The sequence below is a fragment of the Neovison vison genome, chromosome 7, assembly GCF_020171115.1.
Source record: "Neovison vison isolate M4711 chromosome 7, ASM_NN_V1, whole genome shotgun sequence".
Lineage (NCBI taxonomy): Eukaryota > Metazoa > Chordata > Mammalia > Carnivora > Mustelidae > Neogale > Neogale vison.
The window spans coordinates 11,926,029-11,952,503 of record NC_058097.1 but is presented as its reverse complement, the minus strand read 5'-3'; the positions used below and the strand labels follow the sequence as shown (position 1 = coordinate 11,952,503).

Here is a 26,475-nt window from a genome sequence, read left to right as displayed (position 1 = left end):
AGCCACCAGCAACCACCATTCCACTTTCCGTCTATGATTTTGATGACTCTGAAAACCTTATGTAAGTGGAACCATACGGTCTTATGACTGGCTGATTTCCCTTAGCATAACATCCTCCAGGTTCACCCATTTTGTAGCACATTGCGGAATTCCTTCTTATATTAAGGCTGAATAATATTCCACTGCATAAATACACTGCATTCACTTACCCATTCAACTGACGATGAACTCTTGGGTTCTTGCTTCCATGTTTTAGCTGTTGTGACCAATGCTGCTATGAACATGGTTGTACAGATTACTCTTTGTGCCTTTGCTTTCTGTTCATTCAGGTACGTACCCAGAAGTGAAATTGCCATTAATTCCACATAGAACTGTGTGGTAATTCTGTTTTTAACTTTCTGAGGAACCGCCATACTGTTTTCCACAGCAACTATACCATTTTACATTCAGAGTGTTTTTGAGTGTATCACACCATGTAGTTTGGTTAGTGGTGGTTCAATGGGTATTACAACATTTGGTGTGACATCACAGCCTACTGGTATCAACGTTTTACCCCTTTGGGTGAAGTGTGGAAACCTTCCTTCCATTTAAGTCCCTCTACTTCTCCACTTTTAAATATCATTGTCCTGAGTACCAAATGATGTTATAATTTTTTTTATTGTTAAACATGATTTATAAAACTCATGAGGATAATTATTGCATGGACCCATATTTCTGGTATTGCCATGGTTCCTTCCTCCTTTCTGATGCTCCAACATCCCTTCTTCTAACATTTGTTTCTGGCTGAAAACTTCCTTTGGCTATCCTTTCAAGGTATGTCCACAATTGCAAATTCTTTCATTTTCCTGCATTCCACAGGATAGTTTTGCTGGACATGTAATTCTGGGTTGATAGCTCCTCTTTTTCGGCTCTTGAAAAATGTCCACTTCTTTTCTTATTTTTTTTATTGTGTTAAGTTGGTCATCATACAATACATCATTAGTTTTTGATGTAGTGTTCCTTCTTTCAAGCCTCCAGAGAGAGTATCAGATGAGAACTTAGTTGTCATTTGAACTGGTGTTCTCTTGGAGATAACATGTGGTTTCTCTCTGGTGCTTTCAAGATTTTTTCTTTGTCCTTTGTTTTCAGAAGTTTAATTATGATGTGCTTTGACATGGATTTCTTTGGGTTTATCCTGTTTTTTTTTTAGATTTTATTTATTTATTTGACAGAGAGAGAGAGATCACAAGTAGTCAGAGAGGCAGGCAGAGAGAGGGTGGGAAGCAGGCTCCCTGCTGAGGAGAGAGCCTGATGAGGGGCTTGATCCCAAGACCCTGAGATCATGACCTGAGCCGAAGGCAGAGGCTTTAAGCCACTGAGCCACCCAGGTGCCCCGGGTTTATCCTGTTTTGATAAATTAGTAAATTAAAAAAATTTTAGACAAATAAATAAATCCCAAGTAGATGAACAGTAGTTCTATGTTTTTCACTAAATTTGGGAAGTTTCTGGCCATTATTTCTTTGAATGTTATTTTAAAAAATTTTTTTAAAGATTTTATTTATTTATTTGACAGATAGAGAGTACTAGTAGGCAGAGCAGCAGGCAGAGGGAGAGGGAGAAGCAGACTCCCAACTGAGCAGGGAGCCCAATGCGGGGCTCTATCCCAGGACCCCGGGATCACAACCCAAGCCGAAGGCAGCTACTCAACCAACTGAGCCACCCAGGTGCCCCTGACTGCTATTTTTTTTTTAAGATTTTTATTTATTTATTTGACAGAGACAAATCACAAGTAGGCAGAGAGGCAGGCAGAGAGAGAAAGGAGGAAGCAGGCTCCCTGCTGAGCAGAGAGCCCGATGCGGGACTCAATCCCAGGACCCTGAGAACATGACCTGAGCCGAAGGCAGAGGCTTAACACACTGAGCCACCCAGGCGCCCCCTGACTGCTATTTTTTTAAAGCTTTCAGTCCCTTCTGAGATTCTGATGGTCCAAATATACCTTTTGCTATTGTTCCTAAGATTCTGATCTCTCTCTTTTTTTTTTTTTTCAGTCCACTGTTCTCTGTTCAGGTTGGGTAAATTCTAGCCTCAAAATCATTAATTCTGTTTTCTGCCATCTCCATTCTACTCTTGACTTCATCCAGCAAGTTTTAAAAATTTGCTATTGGCTCAGTTGGTTGGGCAGCTGCCTTCGGCTCAGGTCATGATCCCAGGGTCCTGGGATCGAGTCCCACATCGGGCTCCTTGCTCGGTGGGGAGCCTGCTTCTCCCTCTGCCTCTGCCTGCCTCTTTGTCTGCCTGTGCTCGCTCGCTCTCTCTCCCTCTGTCTCTGGCAAATGAATAAATAAAATCTTTTAAAAAAAATTTGCTATTGTATTTTCAGTTCCATAATTTCCATTTAGCTATTTTTTATAACTTCTCTTTCTTTGATAAGACTTGTCTATATTTTTATTTCAAGAGAAATTGTAATTGGTTGTAGAAGCTTTTTTATGATGGCAGCATTAAATCCTCGTCAACAGGACACCTGGGTGGCTCAGTAGGTTAAGTGTCATGGTCCCAGGGTCCTGGGATCGAGTCCCGCTTTGCTCTCCCTGCTCAGTGGGGAGCCCCCTTCTCCCTCTGCCTGCTGCAGAGAGCTTGTGCTCTCTGACAGATAAAAAAGTAAAATCTTAGAAAAAAAAATCCTTGTCAAAAGATTCTAACATCTAACACCGCAGTGTTGCATCAGTCAATTATTTTTTCTATTCAAGTTGTGTCGGCCTGGTTCTTGGTGAGACAGGTGATTTTCTATTGTATCCTGAACATTTCGGCTATTATGTTAGGAGGCGCTGGGTCCTATTTAAATCTTATATTTGAGCAAGCAGTCACCTTGTTCAGGTTTAATGTTTATAAGTGGGCCTGGCCTACTTTTCTGGGCTGCAGTTCCAATGACAATTTAATTTTCAGAGCTTTTGTGATGTTATTTTGGGATGCTTAATTTATCTGGAGCCACTGGGGCTCCTCTGGTTCCTGCTAATGCTGTCTGAGGGGGCTAAAGGAGTTTTCCAGGCCGGCTGTCTGGTCCCTCTGGGAAGGTAGGACTAAAGAGGCTTCCAGGGCCAGGTGCTGACTATGGTGAGATTCCTGTTGCCAGTGTCTCTGGCCACCTAGTGTCTCACGGTGAGAGTGCTCACTGGTCACCATGTGTCTTTCAGTAGGGAAGAGGGTCTCAGACCCAGACAGGAGGGAGAGCATCTCCGTAGTTGCTAGGCATAAATGGGACTGCCCCCTTCTTGGTGTCAGCAGGTCCCCAGTCAATCTTTTGCTGGGGCTGCCTGACTCAGCTGGCCTTGGTGGAGCTCTCTTCTACTGCCTTCTACTGCTGTCTTCTGCTGCTAGGCTGGGGGTTGGAAAATGCTGGGAGCAGGTTACTTTCTTCAGCTGGTGGGGGAGGTGGTTGTAAAATGTCCTCCCTCTATGTTGTTCCTCCAGCCCTGGCATCCCAAGCAATTTACTTTTCTCTTTACACCTTGCAAAGTTCTCTGGTTGTCTCCTGTACTGTTTCCAGAGTTAACAGCTGCACTTTGCAGGGAGGAGCAGGGAGAGGCAAGCCTACCCTGTCCTACCCAGACCAGAGGTCCTGGTCCACTACTGTGCCCATTTTGGTATTTTCTAGGTGTACTGCTGCAAAAGGAAAGTTCTTCTTTGACATCTATTACTGGAGGGATGTCATAAAGTATTACCAAGTAAGGCTAATTGTGGTGTAAAGCATATAATACAAACACATTATTCTACAAACAAAAAATACCTTCTAGTATTTGTTTGCACATTTGTATGTGAGAAAAGTGTGTAAGGATAAGCACAAGGCTGTTAACAGTGATTGCTGGGGAGGCAGGAGGAAGATTATTAATTTTGTTTCCACGTATTCTTTCACCGATTGCAGTGAAAACTTTTTGTTTTTGAAGAACAAATTAAAATAATTTTTAAAAATCAATTCTGAAGACTGGAAACAACACAAATGTCCTTCAATAGGTGAACAGTTAAGCACACTGTGGTCCATCCAGACCATGGAATATACTCAGCAATAAAAAGGGACAAAGCTATTTGGCTGGATCTCAAGGGAATTATAATGACTGTAAAGAGCCAATCTCTAGAGATTATACACTGTATGATTCCATTTATAGAACGCTCTGGAAACTACACAATCTCAGATCTGGAAAACAAATTGGTGGCTGCCAGGAGCTTAGGAGGTGGTGTGTGTGTGAGTGTGTGTGTGTGTGTGTGTTGGGGGGACAGTGATAGTGGCTATCACAGGGCAGCATGAGGGACCACTACTCTATATGCTGACTGTGGTTGTGGCGGATACATGATTCTAGATGTGATAAAACTGCAGAAAGCTAAATACACACGCATACACAAGTGCATCTAAAATTGGTGGATAAGGTTGATGGAACCAAAGTCAACTTCCTGGTTGTGATATTTATTACAATTACCCAAGATGTTCCCCTAGGGAGAAATTGAGTGAAGAAGACACCAGATTACTTTGTATTATTTCTTAGAACCATATGTGAATCTACAATGACCTAAAAATAAAAAGATTAAAAGAACAAATTCTACCAGAGGGGAGGTGGGTGGGGAGATGGGTGAAATAGAGGAAGGGGATTAAGGGCTACAAACTTTCAGTTATAAAATAAGTAAGTCACAAAGGTGAAAAGTATAGCAGAGGGAACTCAGTCAATAATACTGCAATAACACTGTGTGGTGACAGATGGTAACTACACTTACCAGGGCAAGCACTGAATAATGTCCAGAATTGTCAGATCACTATGCTGTGCATGTGAAACTAATACAACATTGCATGCCAACTACACTTCAATAATAAATAACAAGAAATGAAATCTAAAAAAGAAAAATGAAAAACTAAAAAAAAGTCATGAAATGCAATGATAATAATAATAATAATAATAATAATTCTGGCACCATAAGACAGCGGTTCAGGGAAGTATAAGCTCCCTGTGCTTGTTCTTAGCGACAGCTGCTCTCTCATCCTGGGAAGTAGTACCAAGGCTGACCATACGTTTTTCCCAAAGAGATGGTTTTCATCTCCTTTTGCCTTAGAGTCTGTATTCCCACTGTTGCTGTCCTAATTAAGACACAGAAATAGACTTCTAACCAATGTCCCTTTCCACCATCTCTTCACCTCTAATTTGCACATGGTCAAACTAAGACCTGACCTGTCAGTCTCCCATTTAACCTCCCTCGAAGGCTCCCCGTCATCTACAGCAGTTATTTCTCAAGTAAGATCCTCAAATCACGGGTGTTCCTAATTGGTCTGCAAGTCAAGCCCTCCAGGGGAAAAAGATAATTTGGTATGTGTATATGTTTCCTCAAATTTGACACATAACATTAACTACAATTTTAATAAACATCTCATTTTTTAATTAGTATGTTCTTAATGATATCCCCAAAGACTGCATATGTGCATATAAAATTGTGTTGGCCATTTCATTTTGTCTATCAAATGAGTGTGTTGTCTATTAAAATTGAATTTTCACTATTTACTGGTATGTATAGCATATCTCCATTTTTCAAAAATGGATCAACAGCTTAAAAAGATTAACTGAAAAATAAAATAGTTATAAAAGTGGACTGATTAACTTTCTCACACACACACACACACACACATAAACTCAAAATGGATTACAGACCTAAATGTAGGACATGAAACTATAAAACTCCTAGAAGAAAACATTGGAAATAATTTATTTGATATTGGCTGTCACAACATTTTTCTAGATATGTCTCATAAGGCAAGGAAAACAAAAGCAAAAGTAAACTATTAGGACTACATCAAATAAAAAGCTTTTGTGCAGCAAGGAAATTATCAATAAAATGAAATGGTATATGGAATGGGAGAAAATATATGCAAATAGTATATCTGATCAGGGGTTCCTATCCAAAATATACAAAGACATATACAACTCAACATCAAAAATACAAAATGGGGCGCCTGGGTGGCTCAGTGGGTTAAGCCGCTGCCTTCGGCTCAGGTCATGATCTCAGGTTCCTGGGATCGAGTCCCGCATCGGGCTCTCTGCTCAGCAGGGAGCCTGCTTCCCTCTCTCTCTCTCTGCCTGCCTCTCCGTCTACTTGTGATTTCTCTCTGTCAAATAAATAAATAAATAAAATCTTTAAAAAAAAAAAATACAAATCATCCAAATAAAAAGGGGCAGAGTACCTGAATAGGCATCTTTCCAAAGACATACAGATAGCTAGCAGACACATGAAAAGAAGTTCAACATCACTAATCATCAGAGAAATACAAATCAAAACTACAATGAGATATCCCCTTACACCTGTTAGAATGGCTAGAATAAAAAAGACAACAAATAACAAGTGTTGGCAAGAGTGTGTCAGAAAAGGAAGTCGCATGCACTGTTGGTGGGAATGTAAATTGGTACAGCCACTGTGGACAACAGTAGGTTCCCCCCAAAAATTAAAAATAGAAATACCATATGAATACCATATGATATGGTAATTCCACTACTCAGTATTTACCCAAAGAAAACAAAAAAGCTAACTTGAAGAGATACATGTTTATGTAGCATTATTTACAATATCCAAGACATGGAAGATGTTATACACAAATCCAAGTACCCATCCATAGATGAATGGATAAAGAAGATGTAATAAATACCACATGAGATGAGGAATTTAGAAAATAAAACATAAGAACAACAACAACAAAAAGCAGAAACAGACCATAAATACAGAGAACACGTTGATTGTTACCAGAAGTGGAGGGGTGGAGACTTGGGCAACATGAGTAAAGGGGAGTGGGAGGTACAGGCTTTCAGTTATGCAATGAGTAAGTCATGGAGATAAAGGCACAGCCTTGGGAATATAGTCACTGGTATTGTAATAGCCTATAGGATGACATATGGCAGCTATAACTATGGGAAGGGTCTGAGCATAGCATAACGTATAGAGTTGTTGAATCACTATGTTGTACAATTGAAACTAATGTAATACTGTGTATCAACTCTACTTCAATTTTTATTTTTTTCTTAGAGTTCAAGTCTACTTCATTTTGTTTTTATTCAACATAAAACATATGATATATTTCATATATCACCCAGTGCTCATCATGACAAGTGCACTCCTTAACCCCCACCACCTATTTAACTTATCCCCCAACCCACCTCCCTTCTGGTAACCATCAATTTGTTCTCTATAGTTAAGAGTCTGTTTCTTGATGTGCAGTCTATCTCCCTCTTCCTATTCCTCTCTCATTTTTTTACCTTTGCTTTTTGGTTTTGTTTCTTAAGTTCCACATATGAATGAGATCATATGGCATTTATTTTTCTCTCACTGACTTATTTTGCTCAGTATAATACTCTATAGCTCCATCCATGTCATTGCAAATGGCAAGATTTCATTCTCTTTTATAGCTGAGTAATAATCCATTTATACACACACACACACACACACACACACACACACCCCTCACATCATCTTTATCCATTCATCAATATGGATACTTGGGTTGTTTCCATAATTTGGCTATTGTGGATAATGCTGCTATAAACACTGAGGTGCATGTATCCCTCTGAATAAATATTTTGTATTCTTTGGGCAAATACCTAGTAGTGAAATTGCTGCATTGTAGGGTAGTTCTATGTTTAGTGTACTGAGGAAACCCCCCCCCATACTGTTTCCATGGTGGCTGCACCAGTTTGCATTCCCACCAACAATGCAAGAGAGTTCCTCTTTCTCCACATCCTCCAACACCTGTTGATTCTTCTGTTGTGGATTTCAGCCATTCTGACAAATGTAAGGTGATATATCATTGCAGTTTTGATTTGCATTTCCCTGATAAGAGGTGTTGAGCATCTTTTCATGTGTCTTTTGACCAACTGTATGTCAAATGTCTGTTCATGTCTTCTGACCATTTTTAATTGGATTATTCATTTTGGGGGCATTTTGTTTTCTTTTGGTTCTTTAGTAGACTCCATGCTGGGCATGGAGCCCAATGAGGGGCTTGAACTCACAACCCTGAAATTAAGACCTGAGCTGAGATCAAAATTTCGACACTTAACTGAGCTACCCAGAGGTCCCTGGGGAGTGAGTTTTATAAGCTCTTTATGTATTTTGGATACTAACCCTTTATCAGATATGTCATTTACAAATATCTTCTCCCATTCCATAGATTGACTTCTAGTTTTGTTGATGGCTTCACTCACTGTACAGAAGCTTTTAATTTTGATATAATCTTAACAGTTTATTTTTTTTAAGATTTTATTTATTTATTTGACAGACAGAGATGACAAGGAGACAGAGAGGCAGGCAGAGAGAGAGAGAGAGGAGGAAGCAGGCTCCCTGCTGAGCAGAGAGCTCAATTCGGGGCTTGATCCCAGGACCCTGGGATCATGACCTGAGCCAAAGACAGAGGCTTTAACCCACTGAGCCACCCAGGTGCTCCTCAATAGTTTATTATTGCTTTTGTTTCCCTTGCCTCAGGAGAAATATTTGGAAAGAAGTTTTGATAGCCAATGTCAAAGAGGTTACTCTGTTTCAGGTCTCATATTTAGGTCTTTAATCCATTTTGAACGGTGTTAGAAAGTGTCCCAGGTGTACCTGGGTGGCTCAGTGTTGGAGGACACGTAGAGTAACAAGATGCTGAATCCTGAGCACTTTTGTTCAGGGGCTTCCTCAAAACATACTGGTGGTCATCATCTTCTTTAGAGAGACTGAAAAGTTTGAGGATTCTGCTAGCTCTTTTGGGTCCCGGGCAATGAGACACAGTAGTATCAGTGAGTCCAGAATTATCCTTCTTCCCTTTTTTTTTTTTTGAACAATGACCAAATTGAAAACACTGAGATTGGCACTTTCTTTCTCCAGTCCTCCTTGGTCTGTAGCAGGAATGCTCCTTACTCAGCAGCACACAGACACAGCCTTGGGTCAAGAGATGCTGTTTCTTGGGGAAGCCTTGTTTGACATTGCAGCCACTGATCTGGAACACACACCCTTCCATTCTTCACCCAGGACATCAGCAGCAACATCTTCGGCCACACGCTTCTCATAACATGTATGAAATTTCCATTCATCATCCACTTCAATGAGTTCCTCACAGCCAGTAGCTGGGAAAGAGATGTTCAGCTTCACCTGACCACCTCTGAGGTGCCACGACAAACAGCGTCTTGAATCTCTTCATCAGTATTTTATAGTCTTCAGAGTATAGATATTTCACCTCTTTTGTTGGGGATATTCCTAGGTATCTTTTTGTTTTGGGTGTAACTATAAACGGGACTGATTCCTTAATTTCTCTTTCTGCTACTTCACTGTTGGTGTATAGAAAAGCAACAGATTTCTATATGTTGATTTTTTATCCTGAGACTTTATTGAATTTGTTTATCGGTTCTAGCACGTTTTTTGGTGGAGTCTTTAGGGTATCTATATAGAGCATCATGTCATCTGTGAACAGTGAAAATTTTACTTCTTTCTTATTGATTTGGTTGCCTTTTATTTCTTTTTGTTGTCTGATTGCTGTCACTAGGACTTCTAGTACTATGTTGAATAAAAGTGGTGAGAGTGGACAATCCTGTCTTGTTCCTGACCATAAAGTTCTCGGTTTCCCCCTGCCATTTAGGATATTAGTTGTGGGTTTTTCATATGTGGCCTTTATATGTTAAGGTATGATCCCCCTAAATTTACTTTATTGAGGGTTGTTTTTTTTTAATCATGAATGGATGTTGTACTTCGTCAAATTTTTTTTCTGCATCTACTGAAGTGATCATCACATGGTTCTTACCCTTTCTTTTATTAGTGTGGTATATCACATTGATTTGCAAATACAACTACCTTTGCAAGCCACAAATAAATCCCACTTGATTGTGGTGGAAGATTTTTAAAAATGTATTCTTGGATTTGGTTTGCTAGTATTTTATTGAGAATTTTTGCATCTATATTCATCAGGATGTAGTTCTCTTTTTTAGGGGCGTCTTTATCTAGTTCTGAGATCAGGATAATGCTGTCCTCATTGAATGAATTTGGAAGTTTTCCTTCCTTTTCTATTTTTTGGAATAGCTTGAGGAGTCGGTATTAACTCTTCTTTAAATGTTTGGTAGAATTTGCCTGTGAAGCCACTTGGTCCTGGACTTTTATTTGCTGGAGTTTCTTGATTATTGATTCAGTTCCTTTGCTGGTAATCAGTCAGTTTCCTATTTCTTCCTGTTTCAGTTTTGGTAATTTATATGTCTCTAGGTATTTACCCATTTCTTCTTGGTTGTCTAATTTGTTGGCATACAGCTTTTCATAATATTCTCTTGTAATTGTTTGTATTTCTGTTCTATTCGTTTTTTCTCCTAATTTGTGATTTTATTTATTTGGGTACCTTTTGTTTCTTTTTGATAAATCTCACTAAAGGCATATCAATTTTATTAATTCTTTCAAAGAACCAGCTTCTGGTTTCACTGATCTGTTCTATTTTTTTTTCCTTTTCTTAGTTTCTTTATCATTTTTTTAAAGATTTTATTTGACAGAGAGAGACACAGTGAGAGAGGGAATACAAGCAGGGAGAATGGGAGAGGGAGAAGCAGGCTTCCCACCTAGCAGGGAGCCCGATCTGGGCTCTATCCCATGAGCCTGGGATCATGACCTGAACAGAAGGCAGATGCTTAACAACTGAGCCACCCAGGCGCCCCGGTATCATTTATTTCTGCTCTGATCTTTATTTCCTTCCTTCTGCTAGCTTTAGGCTTTGTTTGTTGTTCTTTTCTAGCTCCTTTAGTTAAAGGTTGTGTTGTTTATTTAAGAGTTTTCTTGCTCGAGATAGGCCTGTATTACTATCTATTTCCTCTTAGGACCACTTTTGCGGCACCCCAAAGGTTTTGGACAAGTGTGTTTTCATTTTCATGTATTTTTTAAAAAATTTCTTTTATTGCCAGATGGACCCATCCATTGTTTAGTAGCATCTTTTTTAACCTCCATGTATTTTTGGTATTTCCAGATATTTTCTTGTGGTTGACTTCTGGTTTCACAGCTCTGTGGCCAAAAAAGGTGCATGGGATGACTTCAATCTTCTTGTATTTGTTGAGACCTGTTTTGTGGCCTCATATGCGATCTATTCTGGATAATGTTCCATGTGCACTTGAAAAGTATGTATATTCTGTTGTTTTAGGATGAAATGTTCTGAATATATCTGGACCAGTGTGTTATTCAAAGCCAGTGTTTCCTTGTTGGTTTCTGTTTAGGTGACCTGTCCCCATTGATATAATAGGGAGGTTAAAGTCCCCTACTATTAATGTATTATAATCATAGACTAGTTCCTTTATGTTTGTTAGTATTGTTTTATGTATCTGAGTACTCCCATGTTGGGTGTACACATATTTACAATTGTTATACCTTCTTGTTGGATTGTCCCCTTTATTATTATATAGTGCCCTTTTTTTTTTTTAAGATTTATTTATTTATTTGAGAGAAAGAGAGCAGAGGGACGGGCAGAAGAAGATGGAGAGAGAATCTCAAGCAGACTCCATGCTCAATGTGGAGCCCAATGCAGGGCTCAACCTTTAGGTCTAAAATGAGTCACTTGTAGGTAACATATGAATGGGTCTTCACCCCAAAATTCTCAGAAATGAATTTACACTGTGATCTATTATACATATATGCGAATGTGTACCTATACACTCATAAACAGGTCACACAAAATGGTATTTATCCTTTTTATGGTACATGCTCATCGTTTCTCCTCTACTCTATTTCATTTTTTTAATGCTTTTTTTAAAAGATTTTATTTATGTATTTGACAGACAGAGACCACAAGCAGGTGGAGAGGCAGACAGAGAGAGAGGAGGAAGCAGGCTCCCTGCTGATCAAAGAGCCCAATGCGGGGCTCAATCCCAGGACCCTGTCCTGAGCGATCATGGGATCAGGGATCATGTCCTGAGCGAAAGCAGAGGCTTTAACCCACTGAGCCACCGAGGCGCCCCTAGTGCTGGTTTTTATATACTAAATTGATTTCACAATCCATTACTGGGTCCTGACCTATAGTTTAAAACAGATGTACAACACATTTTGAGACACATACTTATATTTCTTAAGTTAATCCACTTGGAACTGTAAAATTTTAAGAAACCAATACATATTCCAGTAGAAATATGAAAAATATTTCTCTTTCCTCGCACATATAATATGTGAAGAGTTGGAAATCATTCTGAAGAATAAAACAGGTGGACATCTGAGTCACAGCCACTTGGAATGCAGATAAACAAAAAACAGAAAGTCTGTGAGGGAGCCCAAATGAAGAGTGGTAGGAACTTAAGAGAACTCAGTCAACCTGCCCAGTGGCAACAAGAGACGGGAGTATCAATGCCGTGAAGCCAGCTCATTTTCCTTTTGCTAAATGAAATGATTAAAAGACTTCTGGGATTGGGCTCCTGGTGGGGTGTAGCCATTTGAGCATCCAACTCTTGGTTTTGGCTCAGGTCATGACCTCAGGGTTATGGGATCAAGCCCCACCTCAGGCTTTGTGCTCAATGCAGAGTCTGCTGAAGACTCTCTCTCCCTTTTCCTCCTCCTCACCCCTCCACACCGGCCCTGTGCTCTCTCTAAAATAAATGAATAAATCTTAAAAAACAAAAAACTCTTGGAATTGGAAAGAAACTTAAAATATCAAATTCTATTTTATCCCATCCGATGACAAGAGTAAATCAGCATTCCTTTGAAAATCTGAGCACTGACTTTGGTCTTATCCCAAGGAGTTAACTTCATTAGAAAAAGGATTAAAAACAATTTCATTAAAACACTGTTCGATCATCTCCTTTTTTTAATTCTCCAAACAATGACCTGACTTTTATTAGCCAAGGGAGAGCAGCTTGAAGAGAAATAACAAACATAAGATACATCTTTACAGTCCTTAAGTACATCATGTATTTATAATTTAAGTGTCACTTTTAAAAGGCTACTATCCATCAGTTCATTGAAACGTACCAACTTGTATCACAGACTCCCTTATCAACTGAGTTAATGTCCACTGTCCTTTGGCTCAGGAGACCATTCTTTGTATCCAACCTTGGTCTGAAATGGCATCAGAAAGGATGCTGTTCAGTGGTTTAAGGTTCACACCTTGAAGGTAAACACGGCTCTGGAGGCAGGTGCTTTTCTTCAGGAAGATTTCCACTGGCTCCATGGCTCTGCACATCTGTCCCCTCCTTCCCGGTGACCTCTATGCCACCAACAGCCAAACGGAAAAGAAGCAAAAGCTCGTGCACTTTTCTACTGCAGTGGTGGTGCGGTGGCAGTCTTTGAGGGGTACGTGCTCCAGTCTGGTCGGGAATGGCTTGCTGGAGCCTCCCTTCTGGTGAAGAGCTTGTCATCCAACATTCATGGAGTCCTCTGGGATTGGCAACAACTTCCCTGGTCCATAAGTTCAGAATGTGCTTTCAAGCAGGCAGTGACATCCACACCCGGTGGGACACACCTCCTGGGTCCGAAACCACTCCATCATGTGGCTGGTGTGCCCACCATGCCCGCAGGTCAGGCAGAAATTGGATGATCCTCGTACCGCCACGTGGCAGATGGCACACTGGAATGTGAAGCCTTTGCAGATGGCACACTGTGTGCCGCGGACCTCGCTCCGGCAGTGGCTGCAGTACACACCGAACTCTGCAGATGGGTGGAGGTGGCCAAAACAAGACACGCAGAAGGTTAGTTCTGCGAAACGCAACTGGGCACGGTGAGTAAGAATGTCTTCATGTGAGGAGTCTGCAAGGATTCTATTACAACAAAGATTCTTTTTTTTTTTTTTTTTTTAAACAGCAGATGCCCTTCTTCCACAATCTTGCTAAGTCTTACAAAGACACGCTGCTGTCACTGCAGGCTGGGTGCAGGGGGACAATGCAGGAGATGCCTGGCTGCTGGGAGGCCCAGGGTGAAAAGCCCAGGCGATGGCTACCCTTCATCCTCTCCTATGCTGACGACTGCATGGGCCTGGCTCATAGAGGTGGTCACCAACTGTTGGCTGACAGAACTGAAGGACTCAGTGACACCCAGCAACACCTGATCACCGTCACTAGTCCTCCCTATCTGAACACCAAAGACCAGGTGGCACAGATGCGCCGTGTCAGGATCCTGCAGTCAGGACCGCCGGGTCCCCAGCAACCTGGAAGAGACCCTGAGGGCTAAGTCCACCCTCTGCATGTCCTAGTGCACCCCGGGCATGACCCCGAGCCCAGGTGGCCCATGCGGACCCCCGTCTCCCCTACCCAGCTTCCAGTGTGCTTCCCCAGGAGCAGACCACGGCCACACACTCTCCTCCGATGGCGCCCTCTGTCTGGCCCTGCCTAGAGCCTGCTGCCTGCCGCCTCTGCGGGCCTCTGCAGGAAAGGCTGCTTCCGTCTGGGGTCCCAAGGAGCGCTGAGGCGGCGGCAGCAGACCGCGCCCCATTACTGCCTCAAGACCATCGCCTCTCCCCTGGAGGAAACGTCACCTGGCTTCGCCACCCTTGCCTCTTCGCCGCCCTCACCTACGGCACTCTGGACACACATTCCCAAACCCCGTTCTCTCAGGACTTTGTTCTTGGTTTTCTTTCTTCTCTTGACCCCAGTTCTTGGCACCATCCCCGGTGCCTTCGAAACCCACCCCCTGAACCTCTGCACACCCGACCTCCCCATGCTGCCTTCACCCTTTCTGGCGACAGGTTCCCTTGAGGTCAGACCGAATGACATGGACCAACATTATCATCACATTTTTGCAAGTCTCCCCAACTCTCCCTCCGTGGCCCGAACCAGAACCCCCAGGCCAAGGAGCGCTACCAGCTGCCTACCCCGCATCTGCTCCCAGCATTCCTGAGGGAAGGTGCGCCGGCAAGATACACTTCTCACTAAATATACAACAACCAACCAGCAGACTCCCAGGGCTGCACCATGGCGGTGCTGCCATGTTCCCGGGGGTGCTTCTTGCCCCCACCACAGCCCGTGTGCCCCTGCACAACCAGCGCTCCCCTCCCTCACCTGCTGGCCTCCCCTCTTCCCTAAGAGAAGCCTTCATCTATAGCCACCAAACCTTCAAATTTTCCTACTTCCTACTTTCCTCTTCCCCTTCCACCTCCTACAACAGAGGAAGGCTTGTTTCTTGAACCTGAGCCAATTTCTGACTCAGGACAAGTGGCAGTCACAAAAATGTACCAGTAAAGACTTAAAATACATGGTAACCAAGGAAAAATTTTATGATGGTCCCAGTTCAGGTAAATCCTGAGATTAATTAGGCTGGTTTGATAAGTTTGGTGAAAAATAGCCATGTCTTATCCCTCTATGCACAACCTCTAGGTAAGAGTTTGGTTTATATTCCTGTGAAAAGCCTAATTAGTTTAAATCCTTGAATTTCCTTTACTGGTTTTATTGGTTGGACAAGATTCAACCTTTAAAATTATGAGAACGTGAAAGTTGTGCATTCAATAAATTGAATTTTATCTTTAAAAGGGGGTTGTTATTTGACATTTGGGATAACTGTAAATGAAAACCCAATTATTCTCCAGATCTATCTGGGTAAAATTACTAAAATGTCATCTCCCTGAAAAACTCAGTATGTCATTAGTAACTATGTTTCTCCATACTATGTCAGCTTAAATGTGATCTCTAAAATCGTTATTAACTTTAAGACCTGAACTAATGTTTCATTTAGTTAATTAATGAGTCATTTGGGGAGATGTAGCCAATTTCTAAGTGGATATAAATTCACAAAGATAGGGAATACAAAAACACTAAGTCACTACATGTGATTTTAATATTTTTCTCTTGCCTCTTATTTTTCTACATAATGGAATGGCCATTAGTTGAGAAGGACTGGCACACACCTGGGCCACACTGGTGTACAGACTCACTTCCTGCCACAAGTGGAGATACGAAGGGATACAGAATTTGTATGAAATCACAAGCTGTCAAGGTGTCTTTTCCAGAAACCCTGACAAACTTGGGGAATCTCAGGGAAGGAAGCATATGAGGTACAGGCTTTGCATGGGAAAGCTGGCAGAGGCAAAACAAAGCATTCCTGGTTCTCAATAGACAAACTAATAAGGACAATAAAAATACATCTGGCACATAAATGATCAAATTATGACTCCTAAGGCTTTATGAAACCCGCAAGCAGAAGCCAGCTCCCAAGGCTTAACACCACATGACCCTACATACAGAAGAGCTATGTGTATTAATTACCAGCAATTACACAAATGTAAATAAAACCAGCAAGATGAATAAGATGTTAAATTAACAGACATAGACGCAGAAAGTGGCTGAGAACAAAATTTAGATGAGCAGACACACGCCTCTGGGGCAGGATTTGGGGGGCATCCCAAACACCTCACCTGTGCCGCCATAATTACCAAGCACCACATACCACAAAGGAAAAAAAAAAAACTAAAAACAAAACAAAAAAAACCCCCACAAAATCAAAAATCATCTTGTAGAGGAGGAGCAAGATAGCAGAGGAGCAGAAGACCTGAATCAGGGCCTAGGAGTTCAGCCAGAAAGTTATGAAACCATTCTGAACACCTACAAACTCAACAGGAGATTGAAGAGAAGAAAAGCAGCAATTCTAGGAACAGAAAATCGACCACTTTCTGGAATGTAGGACGTGCAGAGAAGTGAATCTGAAGCCACCGGAAGAGAGACCGCGGGAGGAGGGGCCGGCTCCCAGCACGTGATAGAGCAGAGCACAAAGTCAGAACTTTTAGAAGTCTGCTCCACTGAGGGATGTCGCTCCAGAGGCTAAGTGGGGGCGGAGCCCTTGCGGAGACACTGTGGTCTCAGGACCCTCGGGGTCACGGGAAGACGGGGGAGTCTGAGTGTGGCAAAGCTGCCAGGTATGGCACCGGGAAGCCCACCTCAGAGCTGGAGCCAGGGTCAGGGTTCTCAGCTCAGGATTACCTTAAACCAGGATGAGCAGGCGGGGGATGCACAGGTGGTAGATCCCTGGATCCAGGCAGATCCTTTCTCTTCCGGGAGAAGCGACAGGCGAGCACGCTGAGACTCCACACGGGGCCAAGTGCCAGAGACCGAAACACTCAGTCACAGGCCAGGTGAGCATGGACCACCGCCAGAGAACAGGGAGATGGGAGAGACTAATGGCTTTTCTCTGAGGGAGCACTGAGAAGTGGGGTCCCAGCTCTCGGCCAGGCCGGAGATTGGGGGGCCGCCATCTTCATTCCTGTTCTCCAGAGCTCTACGGAAAGCGTTCAGGGAACAAAAGCTCGCGAGAGCGAACCTGAGCAGATAACTTAGCCCACCCCTGGCAAGGGCGGTGCAATTTGGCCTCAGGCGAAGACATTTGAGAATCACGGAATAGACGGAAACAGACCCCACTCAGCAAGAACATCCAGCCAAGACCAAGTTCACTGATCACTGAGAATTGTGAAACTCCAGAGCTAGAGGAAAGACATACACAAAATTCATCGCTTATTTCCCATGATTCTTTAGTCTTTCAAAGTTAAATTTTTTGAAGTTTACTTATTTTCTTATTCTATTTAATTTTTCCCCTTTCCTATTTTAACATTTTAAACTGTTTTATTAAAAATATTTTAATTTTATCTGTTTAAAAATCTTTTTAAATTTTAAATTTACCCCTTCCTTATATTTAACCTTATTTTTTGTATACATATAGGTTTTTCTTTCTTTAAAATTTTGGGATACAGTTTCTTCTAATAGATCAAAATATACTCTAAATCTACTGCATGGCTTTGTTCTAGTCTCCAGCCTGGTCACATTCTTCCATCTTTTTTTTTATTTTTCTTTTTTTAGCCAACTTCTTATCTTATCAATTCATTTTTTAGAATCTTTTAAAATTTTCATCTTTACAGTCATATTCCATCCCTTCATCATGTTTACCTTCATCATATATATAAATATATATATTTATACATAATATATATATTATATATTATACACACACACACACATATATATATATATATATATATATATATATAAAAGTTTTTCTTCCTTTAAAATTTTGGGAGGTTGGGGCGCCTGGGTGGCTCAGTGGGTTAAGCCACTGCCTTCGGCTCAGGTCATGATCTCAGGGTCCTGGGATCGAGCCCCGCATCGGGCTCTCTGCTCAGCGGGGAGCCTGCTTCCCTCTCTCTCCCTCTCTGCCTGCCTCTCCATCTACTTGTGATTTCTCTCTGTCAAATAAATAAATAAAATCTTTAAAAATAAATAAATAAATAAATAAATAAATAAAATTTTGGGAGGTAGTTTCTTCTAATAGACCAAAATACAGCCAAAATCACGTGTGTGATTTAATGCAATCCCTATCAAAATACCATCTTTTTTTTTTTCAAAGAAATGGAACAAATAATCCTAAAATTTATATGGAACCAGAAAAGACCCCAAATAGCCAGAGGAATGTTGAAAAAGAAAAGCAAAGCTGGTGGCATCACAATTCCAGACTTCAATCTCTATTACAAAGCTGTGATCATCAAAACAGTATGGTACTAGCACAAAAACAGACACATAGATCAATGGAACAGAATAGAGAGCCCAGAAATGGACCCTCAACTCTATGGTCAACACATCTTCAACAAAGCAGGAAAGAATGTCCAATGAAAAAAAGTCTCTTCAATAAATGGTGTTGGGAAAATTGGAGAGCCTCATGCAGAAGAATGAAACTGGACCATTTCCTTATACCACACACAAAAAGATAGATTTAAAATGGATGAAAGGCCTCAATGTGAGACAGGAACCATCAAAATCCTTGAGGAGAACACAGGCAGCAACCTCTTCGACCTCAGCTGCAGCAATTTCTTCCTAGATACACCATCAAAGGCAAGGGAAGCAAAAGCAAAAATGGACTATTGAGGCTTCATCAAGATAAAAAGCTTTTGCACAGGAAAGAAAACTGTCAACAAAACCAAAAGACAAGAGACAGAATGGGAGAAGATACTTGCAAATGACATATCAGATAAAAAGCTAGTATCCAAAATCTATAAAGAATTTGTCAAACTGAACACCCAAAGAAAAAATAATCCAGTAAAGAAATGGGCAGGAGACATGAACAGACATTTCTGCAAAGAAGGCATACAAATGGCCAACAGACACATGAAAAAGGGCTCAACATCACTTAGCATCAGGGAAATACAAATCAAAACCACAATGAGACACCACCTCACACCAGTCAGAAAGACTAAAATTAACAAGTTAGGAAACAACAGATGTTGGCAAGGATGCAGAGAAAGGGGAACACTCCTACACTGTTGGTAGGAACGCAAGCAGGTGTAGCCACTCTGGAAAACAGCATGGAGGTTCCTCAAAAAGTTGAAAATAGAGCTACGCTATGACCCAGCAAACGCACTACTGGGTATTTACTCTAAAGATACAAATGTGGTGATCCAAATGGGCATCTGCACCCCAATGTTTATAGCAGCAATGTCCACAATAGCCAAAGTATGAAAAGAGCCCAGATATCCATCAACAGATGAATGGATAAAGAAGATGTGGTATATATGCAATGGAATACTATGCAGCCATCAAAAAATTGCAGCGACGTGGATGAAACTAGAGGGTATTATGCTAAGCAAAGTAAGTCAATCAGAGAAAGACAATTATCTTATGATCTCTCTGACATAAAGAATTTGAGAGGCAGGGCAGGGGGTCATTGGGGCAGGGAAGGGAAAAATAAAACAAGATCAAAGCAGAGAGGGAGACAAACCATAAGAGACTCTTAATCTCAGGGAACAAACTGAGGGTTGCTGGGGGGTGGGAGGGCAGGAATAAAGTGGCTGGGTTATGGACACTGGGGAGGGTATGTGCTATGGGCAGTGCTGTGAATTGTATAAGACTGATGATTCATACACCTGTAATGCTGAAACAAATAATACATTATATGTTCATTTTTAAAAATGAAAAAAAAATCATCTTGTAATGGAGATGGTTTATTAAAAAAGTGTTCTGTCTAGGACTATCCCTTCAAGATAAAGGAAGCCTCAAGCCCTTTCTATAAATATAACCCCTCACATGAAACCAATTTTATCCCTAAAATTTGCTGCTGATATGGGATGACCCTTGCAGATGTGATGGGCCCAAGAGGAAACTGCTGGTTTCCAGCAATTTCGAGACTAACTGCAGCCGTGGTAACCCCGGAGTATTTCTCTTTCAATATCTGCTGTTTGCTAGATTTGAGCAGTCCAATTCTTCCAAAGTAATAACTAATAAAGACAAAAATACATAATGCTTTTGTCTGTGAGTCTCTCTACCAGAATCCCTCCCCTTTGAAATCTGGCAATACCATTTGCAATGGTATTAGGACTCACTATTCATGCTTCAGGATCACTGAAGTCTCCAGGAGTTCCTGTTTTGCTTCTCTGACTGGAGACTTTTTGACAGCAACCCCCAAACCACACCTCATGTTCCCTCGTATGGCCAACAGAACCTGGCATGACGCTAATAATAATAGATGTCATAAGGGTACGATGTATCCATTACCTATCTCTGGGATTCATATATTTTCCTGAAAACTAATTCTAAATGACAAATTGCGCCAGGCCTTCGTGACTCTCTCTGATAAACTTCCATGCACTTAGATGCTCTGAAAAATACAATGTCCAAATAGCATTTTGCATCTTTGCATTCCCTCAAGTACATACACCAAAATAATCCATATTAAAACAAAACTTTAAAAAAAAAAAACAAAAAACCTTGTTTTTCGATACCTAAATCTCCATATTACTCTGGCTTGGTTTTTGGTGTTTTTTGTTTGTTTGTTTGTTTGTTTAAAGATTTTAAGTCATCTCTACACCTAACATGGGGCTCGAACTGACAACCCCAAGATCCAGAGTCACACGCTCTATTGATGAGCCAGTCAGGCACCTTGTTTGGGTTGTTTTGTTTTGTTTTTTAGATTTTATTCATTTATTTGACAGAGAGAGAGAGATCACAAGCAGGCTCAGAGGTAGGCAGGGAGAGGGGGGGAAGCAGGCTTCCTGCTGAGCAGAGAGCCCGATATAGGGCTCAATCCCAGGATCCTGCAATCATGACCCAAACCGAAAGCAGAGGCTCAACCCACTGAGCCACCCAGGCGTCCCTTGTTTGGGTTTTTTAACTGAAACCACATACATACAGCTTAAAGAGTCAAATAATACTATACGTTTGATTAACAAAACCGGCAATCCTTTCCACCCCCTCGCCCATCACTCCCGGGAGGAAATCCTTCCAACTCATTTAACTTTTTATTTCTACCTTCTATCTCCAAACACCCCTTTATAAAGCTAATTTTTAATTTCCACATTTAAGCATTCTCTACTTTCCCATGGAAGCTTCTTTCACTCCCCAAATGCCCTCTAACCACACACACACCCCGTCCCTCATCTTCCCCACACAGTTTCATTATTACTTGGTTAGAACAGCCTTCTGTTTTCACATGATCTACCTAGGTGAGCGTTACTCAAGCCAAGCCATGCACCACGACCAAGCCATGCACCACGACCCCTTTTCCCTTCTTGCACGCTTGGCTTTTCTAACCGTCTTATTGTTGTTTGCTTAGTTTGCTTACTGTAATTCATTTGCAAACCCTCTCTCAAATGCATGAATCTCTAAAAACAGAGCAGACACTGAAATCCACTAGCTATTTTTCTAACTTTCTCTTCTCAGAGACGATGCTCCTCAGCACCAGCCTGGAGGGGTTTGCCTCCAGGTCTGCCGGGTGGATCTCCCTTCACCACCATCCCGACTCCCTGCCTTCCCGGATAGGCAGAAGGTTTACTTTCACACGGGGACTAATCATCTGGGGCAGGATTTTAGGGCAGAAATAATTTTCTGGAGAATTCTGAAGGCAATGCCACCTCATCCTCTCCTTCCCAGTGTCTGGTTCGCCGCTCCTGCGAAGTGCGGTGCTGCCCATATTCCTTATCCTCTGTGTGGGACCTGTGCTCGCTGGAAGCTCCCGGGTCTTTCTTTATCCCAGGTCTTTCTTCATTGACTATACTAGGTGCTTGGTGCACCCTTTCAATCTGGAAAGCTGTCTGCCTTCTCTGGAGAACAAAAATTCCTGAGTTTCTTTTGTGACAGAGGAAGGCTCATAACCTGCTCTGCAAACTGGGAGCAGGGACCTGGGGACCCTAAAAAAAGCCACCCAACAATACTCCTGTGTTTAGTCTCACCTTCGTGCCACTTCCTGAGGTGCCAAGCATCACTAAATTCTGAGCCATCAAGGTGGGGGGAGCGCAGAGAGGGATGGGCGTTCTGTTGTGTGTCATACTGTTTTTCTGCCTGTCTGTTCAGGCCCCATAAAATCAGTAACCACTAAGCTGTCTCCCTGGTCCCAAATGCTATCAGCAACATGATTCTATTTGCATGGTTATACCTTTTCCGGAAAGCTCTGGATAGATGCTTGTCAGGGTGGGGGGCCTCTGGGGGAGAGGACATCGATGTGTGTTCAGACCACCCTCTCCGGTGATCTTCCACGTCACCCTTTAAAACTCATCTCTTGGGGCGCCTTGGTGGCTCAGTGGGTTAAAGCCTCTGCCTTCGGCTCAGGTCAAGATCCCAGGGTCCATGGACTGAGCCCCTCATCAGTCTCTCTGCTCAGCAGGGAGCCTGTTTCCCTTCCTCTCTCTCCACCTGCCTCTTTGCCTGCTTGTGATCTCTGACTGTCAAATAAATAAATAAAATCTTAAAACAAAACAAAAAACTCATCTCTTAGCTCCTTTCAGATCACACTCTTGCTTTTCCTCAAAAACTGGTATCTCCTTCTGAGTCTGTCTCTGGCCGTTCCTCTAGACTTAAGTTGCAGGTACCGGCTTCTCTCAAGGCCCAGAGTGGGTGGGCTCTTGCTCTCCCTGTACTCTTCCTCCCTGCCCCCCAGGTCCCAGGTCAATGTACCCATTCTCACAGCTCCAGGACCACCTACATGCTGAGAATGCCCCAAACTGCTAGCTCTTGCCCCAGGCTCCCCTTCGAGCTCCAGACTCCCATCTGGCCACCATGTGACATTCCAGTCTGACAGCTCGCACACATCTCCAGCTGTCCCAAACACACCTCTTAACCTTCTTCCGGCCTCTTCTATCTTAGACTGTGGCACCATGACCTACCCAGTTGCCCAAACTGGAAACCTAGGAATCATCTAAGCTTTGTCCCTTCCCCTCAATCCCACATCCAGTTTGTCGGCATATCATGTGAAGTCTACCTCTAGAAAGTATTTCTAATCTAACCCCCTCTCCACCTCCGTTGACATAGCCCAAGACTAGGCCTTTGAGCTCCCTCTGACTACCCTAAAGGTCTTCCAACTTCTACCCCACCCTCTTCCAATCCTTTCTTCATTTAACAGTCAGTGATTCAAAATAGAAACCAGAGCATGTCACTTACTTCTTAATACCCTTTGAAGCTTACCATTGGACTCAAAACACAATCCCAATTCTGTACCATGACATGCAAGTCCCTAATTATCCTACAATTTAATTTGGTACCCCTCTCGCTCACTGTGTTCTAGCCCTGGGCTTCCTCTCCTAATTTAATGTCTGCTGCTCTCCTCACAGATGGCTTCTCATCCCTCCACCACAGCCCCTCACAAAGGCCTTCCCCGCACACGGCCAAACATCACCTGAAATTCCCCCTCCCTGCTCTACCTGTGCCAACATCCTTTTTGTTTGCTCATCAACAGTGACCACAACCTATAGTTATTTAATTTTTCTCCCCCACTAGTCTGTGAGTTCCAGGAGGGGAAGGAATGTGCTAGCACTGTGCCTCACAGGAGCTCGGTTTGTATTAGCTGAGTAGGTGAATGATTACCCCTCCTTCAAATCAGCATCTGAGTACCGTATATAAAATTACTTCCCCTTAGAAGAGAAACATACTCTTATCATGAAATGCAAGGGTTTTTGGAAGGTTAGAGCAGACTGAAAATCCCTTAGAAATTTGTTTCTAAGTGAGAAGCTAGAACACTTTCACTCCAAGTCTTCTGTTTAAGGACAAATTAAATTATAGGACCTTTCAGACAGTGACGGGAAAAGAAAGAAATTCATATTCACCAATCCCTTTGTGAGGATCAGGAGGACAGGAGACAAACTTCAGCACCTCAGCTCGTTTCTCTCTCAAACCCCAGCGATAGAGGATTTCTCCATAGCATTTCTTAAAGTCATCAAATTGCTGGGTATTGGCGGGGTCCAGAAGCCTGGATAAAACTCAAAAGATTTCCTGTCAGTTTCTTTAAGGAAAAACAAACAAGCTCGATCCCTAATGATTTTAACATACCTTTCTTACAGCAAGAGTCTTGATTTTGGGGACTCTAAGCATTATGAAACTGCAGCTCTCGCCAGGGAAGGTTGTTACCTTTTATTTTTATCATGCTGATCACGTTCTCGTTCACGGGGGTCACTGTAGGTAAGACTCCCAAAGCGGATTTCTTCTGGAGAAGACTCTCCCCAAGGTGAGGAGACATGTTCTGCTTCTCTTCCCGCTGAAGCAAATCGAACAGGAAGGGAAGAGAGAAATCAGAGAAGGCGAAGAAATTGTCTGGAAACTCTCATAATGCAGAGTGTGCTCAAGTTAGCTGCCAGAAGAAAAATAAGCTAAGTGGAAGATGCTGAGAAATGTACCTAAGGCTCTTCCGTAGCCTTGCCTTTTTATTAACATATTTACTGTTAAGGTAACCTAATAACGAAGTACACACAACAATTAAGCAGCAGGTTATGGTACAGTGATATAGGATATTAGATAAAGCAGTCATTATTGATAGACTTTTTAAATGATGTGAGAAAATTCTCATGATAAAATTAAAAAGAGAACACAAAATCATATATATATAGACTGACCCTTCACACACACACAAACACACACACACACACGCAAATTGGGAAAAGTGTTTTGGAATGTGTTTTTTTTTTTTTTTTTAAGATTTTATTTATTTATTGACAGACAGAGATCACAGGTAGGCAGACAAGCAGGCAGATAGAGAGGAAGGGAAGCAGGCCCCCTGCTGAGCAGAGAGCCCGATGTGGGACTCGATCCCAGGACCCTGAGATCATGACCTGAGCCGAAGGCAGCGGCTTAACCCACTGAGCCACCCAGGCGCCCTGGAATGTTAATAGACATTATTTCTAGGTGGAGGTTCAGTGATGATTATTTTCATCTTTAATACTTTTTTAATAGTGGGCATGTATTATTTTTTTAAAAGATGTATTTACTTATTAGAGAGAGAGAAAACATGTGTGTAGATGTGCACATGCAGGGGAGAGGGGCAGACAGAGGGAGAGAATCTCTAGCAAACTCACATCCTTGATATCATGACCTGAGCTGAAACCAAGAGCTGGACACTTAGCCAACTGGGCCACGGAGGTGCCCCCATGTAATTACTTTTATTATCAAGAAAATCAAAGGAACAAGGTTTCTGTCTTCCCTGCCCCACCTCCCTGAATGGGTTTTCCAGGAAAGAGAAACTTCACTTTGTTGAAACATTTTAAAATTTCAAAACATTTTAAAGTTTCATAGCTTTTTTTAAAAATATTTTATGTATTTGACAGAGAGAGATCACAAGTTGGCAGAGAGGCAGGCGGGTGGGGGGGGGCAGGCTCCCTGCTGAGAGCCCGATGTGGGGCTCGATCCCAGGACCCTGAGATCATGACCTTAGCCGAAGGCAGAGGCTTAACCCACTGAGCCACCTAGGCGTCCTAAGTTTCATAGTTTTAAAACTATTTTGAATATAATAAAATGAATTTTCCTGACTTCTTGTGCAAATAGTACTGGTAAAATGTTTTTCTGCGCGGCCCAGAATCGTGGTTGGCAAGACGGCGATATTCTCTCAGGAAATTATTTGACACTATACTTACTGAGCACAAACTGCTGATTTTTGTTTGGGTCTTTTTTTTTTTCTTAATACTTTTTATCTCTTCCTATCAAATTACTGTAACTATGTCTTCTTCGCCTGCCCTGCCTCTAATGGGCTCCACCTTTTATTTCCAAGTCTCTGTATCTGTGGCTTCTACTCTATAGACTAGAAAACCAAATCACTAAGCTCATTCAAGTTCTGCATAAGAGAAGAATAAATTCTGAGTAAGAAAAAAAAAAAGGGAAGGAAGGAAAGAAAATTAAGATGATTTTTAAAAAGAAATTTCAAAAATCCAGAAGCCACAAATACACTTGTTAAATAGACCTTTATGGCCAGCTGGAATCAGGCTCATCTTTATTTCTCTACCTTGAAAGGTGGCACGTGGGAAGAGACAGCTAACAAATGGCCCTACCCCGTCTGGGGGGGGTGGGGGTTGCAGGTGAGGGAGAAAGGATGAGGGTCAGGTTTACCGGGTGAACACTGAAGTCCCACTGCCAGTCTTTCAAGGTTACAAGTTGAAAAGCCACCCAGTCGGGCACAAAGACATACCAGAAACTGGCCTGGTCAAGTCCAGGCCTTGCTAACCAGCATCCCCATCACATTAAATTGGAAGAGAAACGAGGAACAAGGAAAACACAGAGTGCATCTACCAACCGAAGCTGACACAGTAACAATTGACACACAGTGTTCAGGGCGCCAGAAATCAGCGTG

At 42.1% G+C, this 26,475-nt stretch overlaps 1 protein-coding gene across 2 annotated transcripts in view; it reads right to left on the bottom strand.

Annotated features, from left to right (window-relative positions):
- Positions 1 to 12,763: 12,763 nt before the first annotated feature.
- The window catches only part of WDR59 (WD repeat domain 59), a 93,761-nt gene continuing 80,049 nt past the window's right edge, over positions 12,764 to 26,475 (bottom strand). For both annotated transcript variants that reach the window (XM_044255729.1, XM_044255730.1), the window contains 3 exons: positions 24,270 to 24,396; positions 23,969 to 24,111; positions 12,764 to 13,620 (listed from right to left, as the gene is read on the bottom strand). In XM_044255729.1, the coding sequence (XP_044111664.1) occupies positions 13,385 to 13,620; positions 23,969 to 24,111; positions 24,270 to 24,396 (506 nt within the window). In that variant the 3' untranslated portion in view covers positions 12,764 to 13,384. The remainder of the gene's footprint in view (positions 13,621 to 23,968; positions 24,112 to 24,269; positions 24,397 to 26,475) is intronic.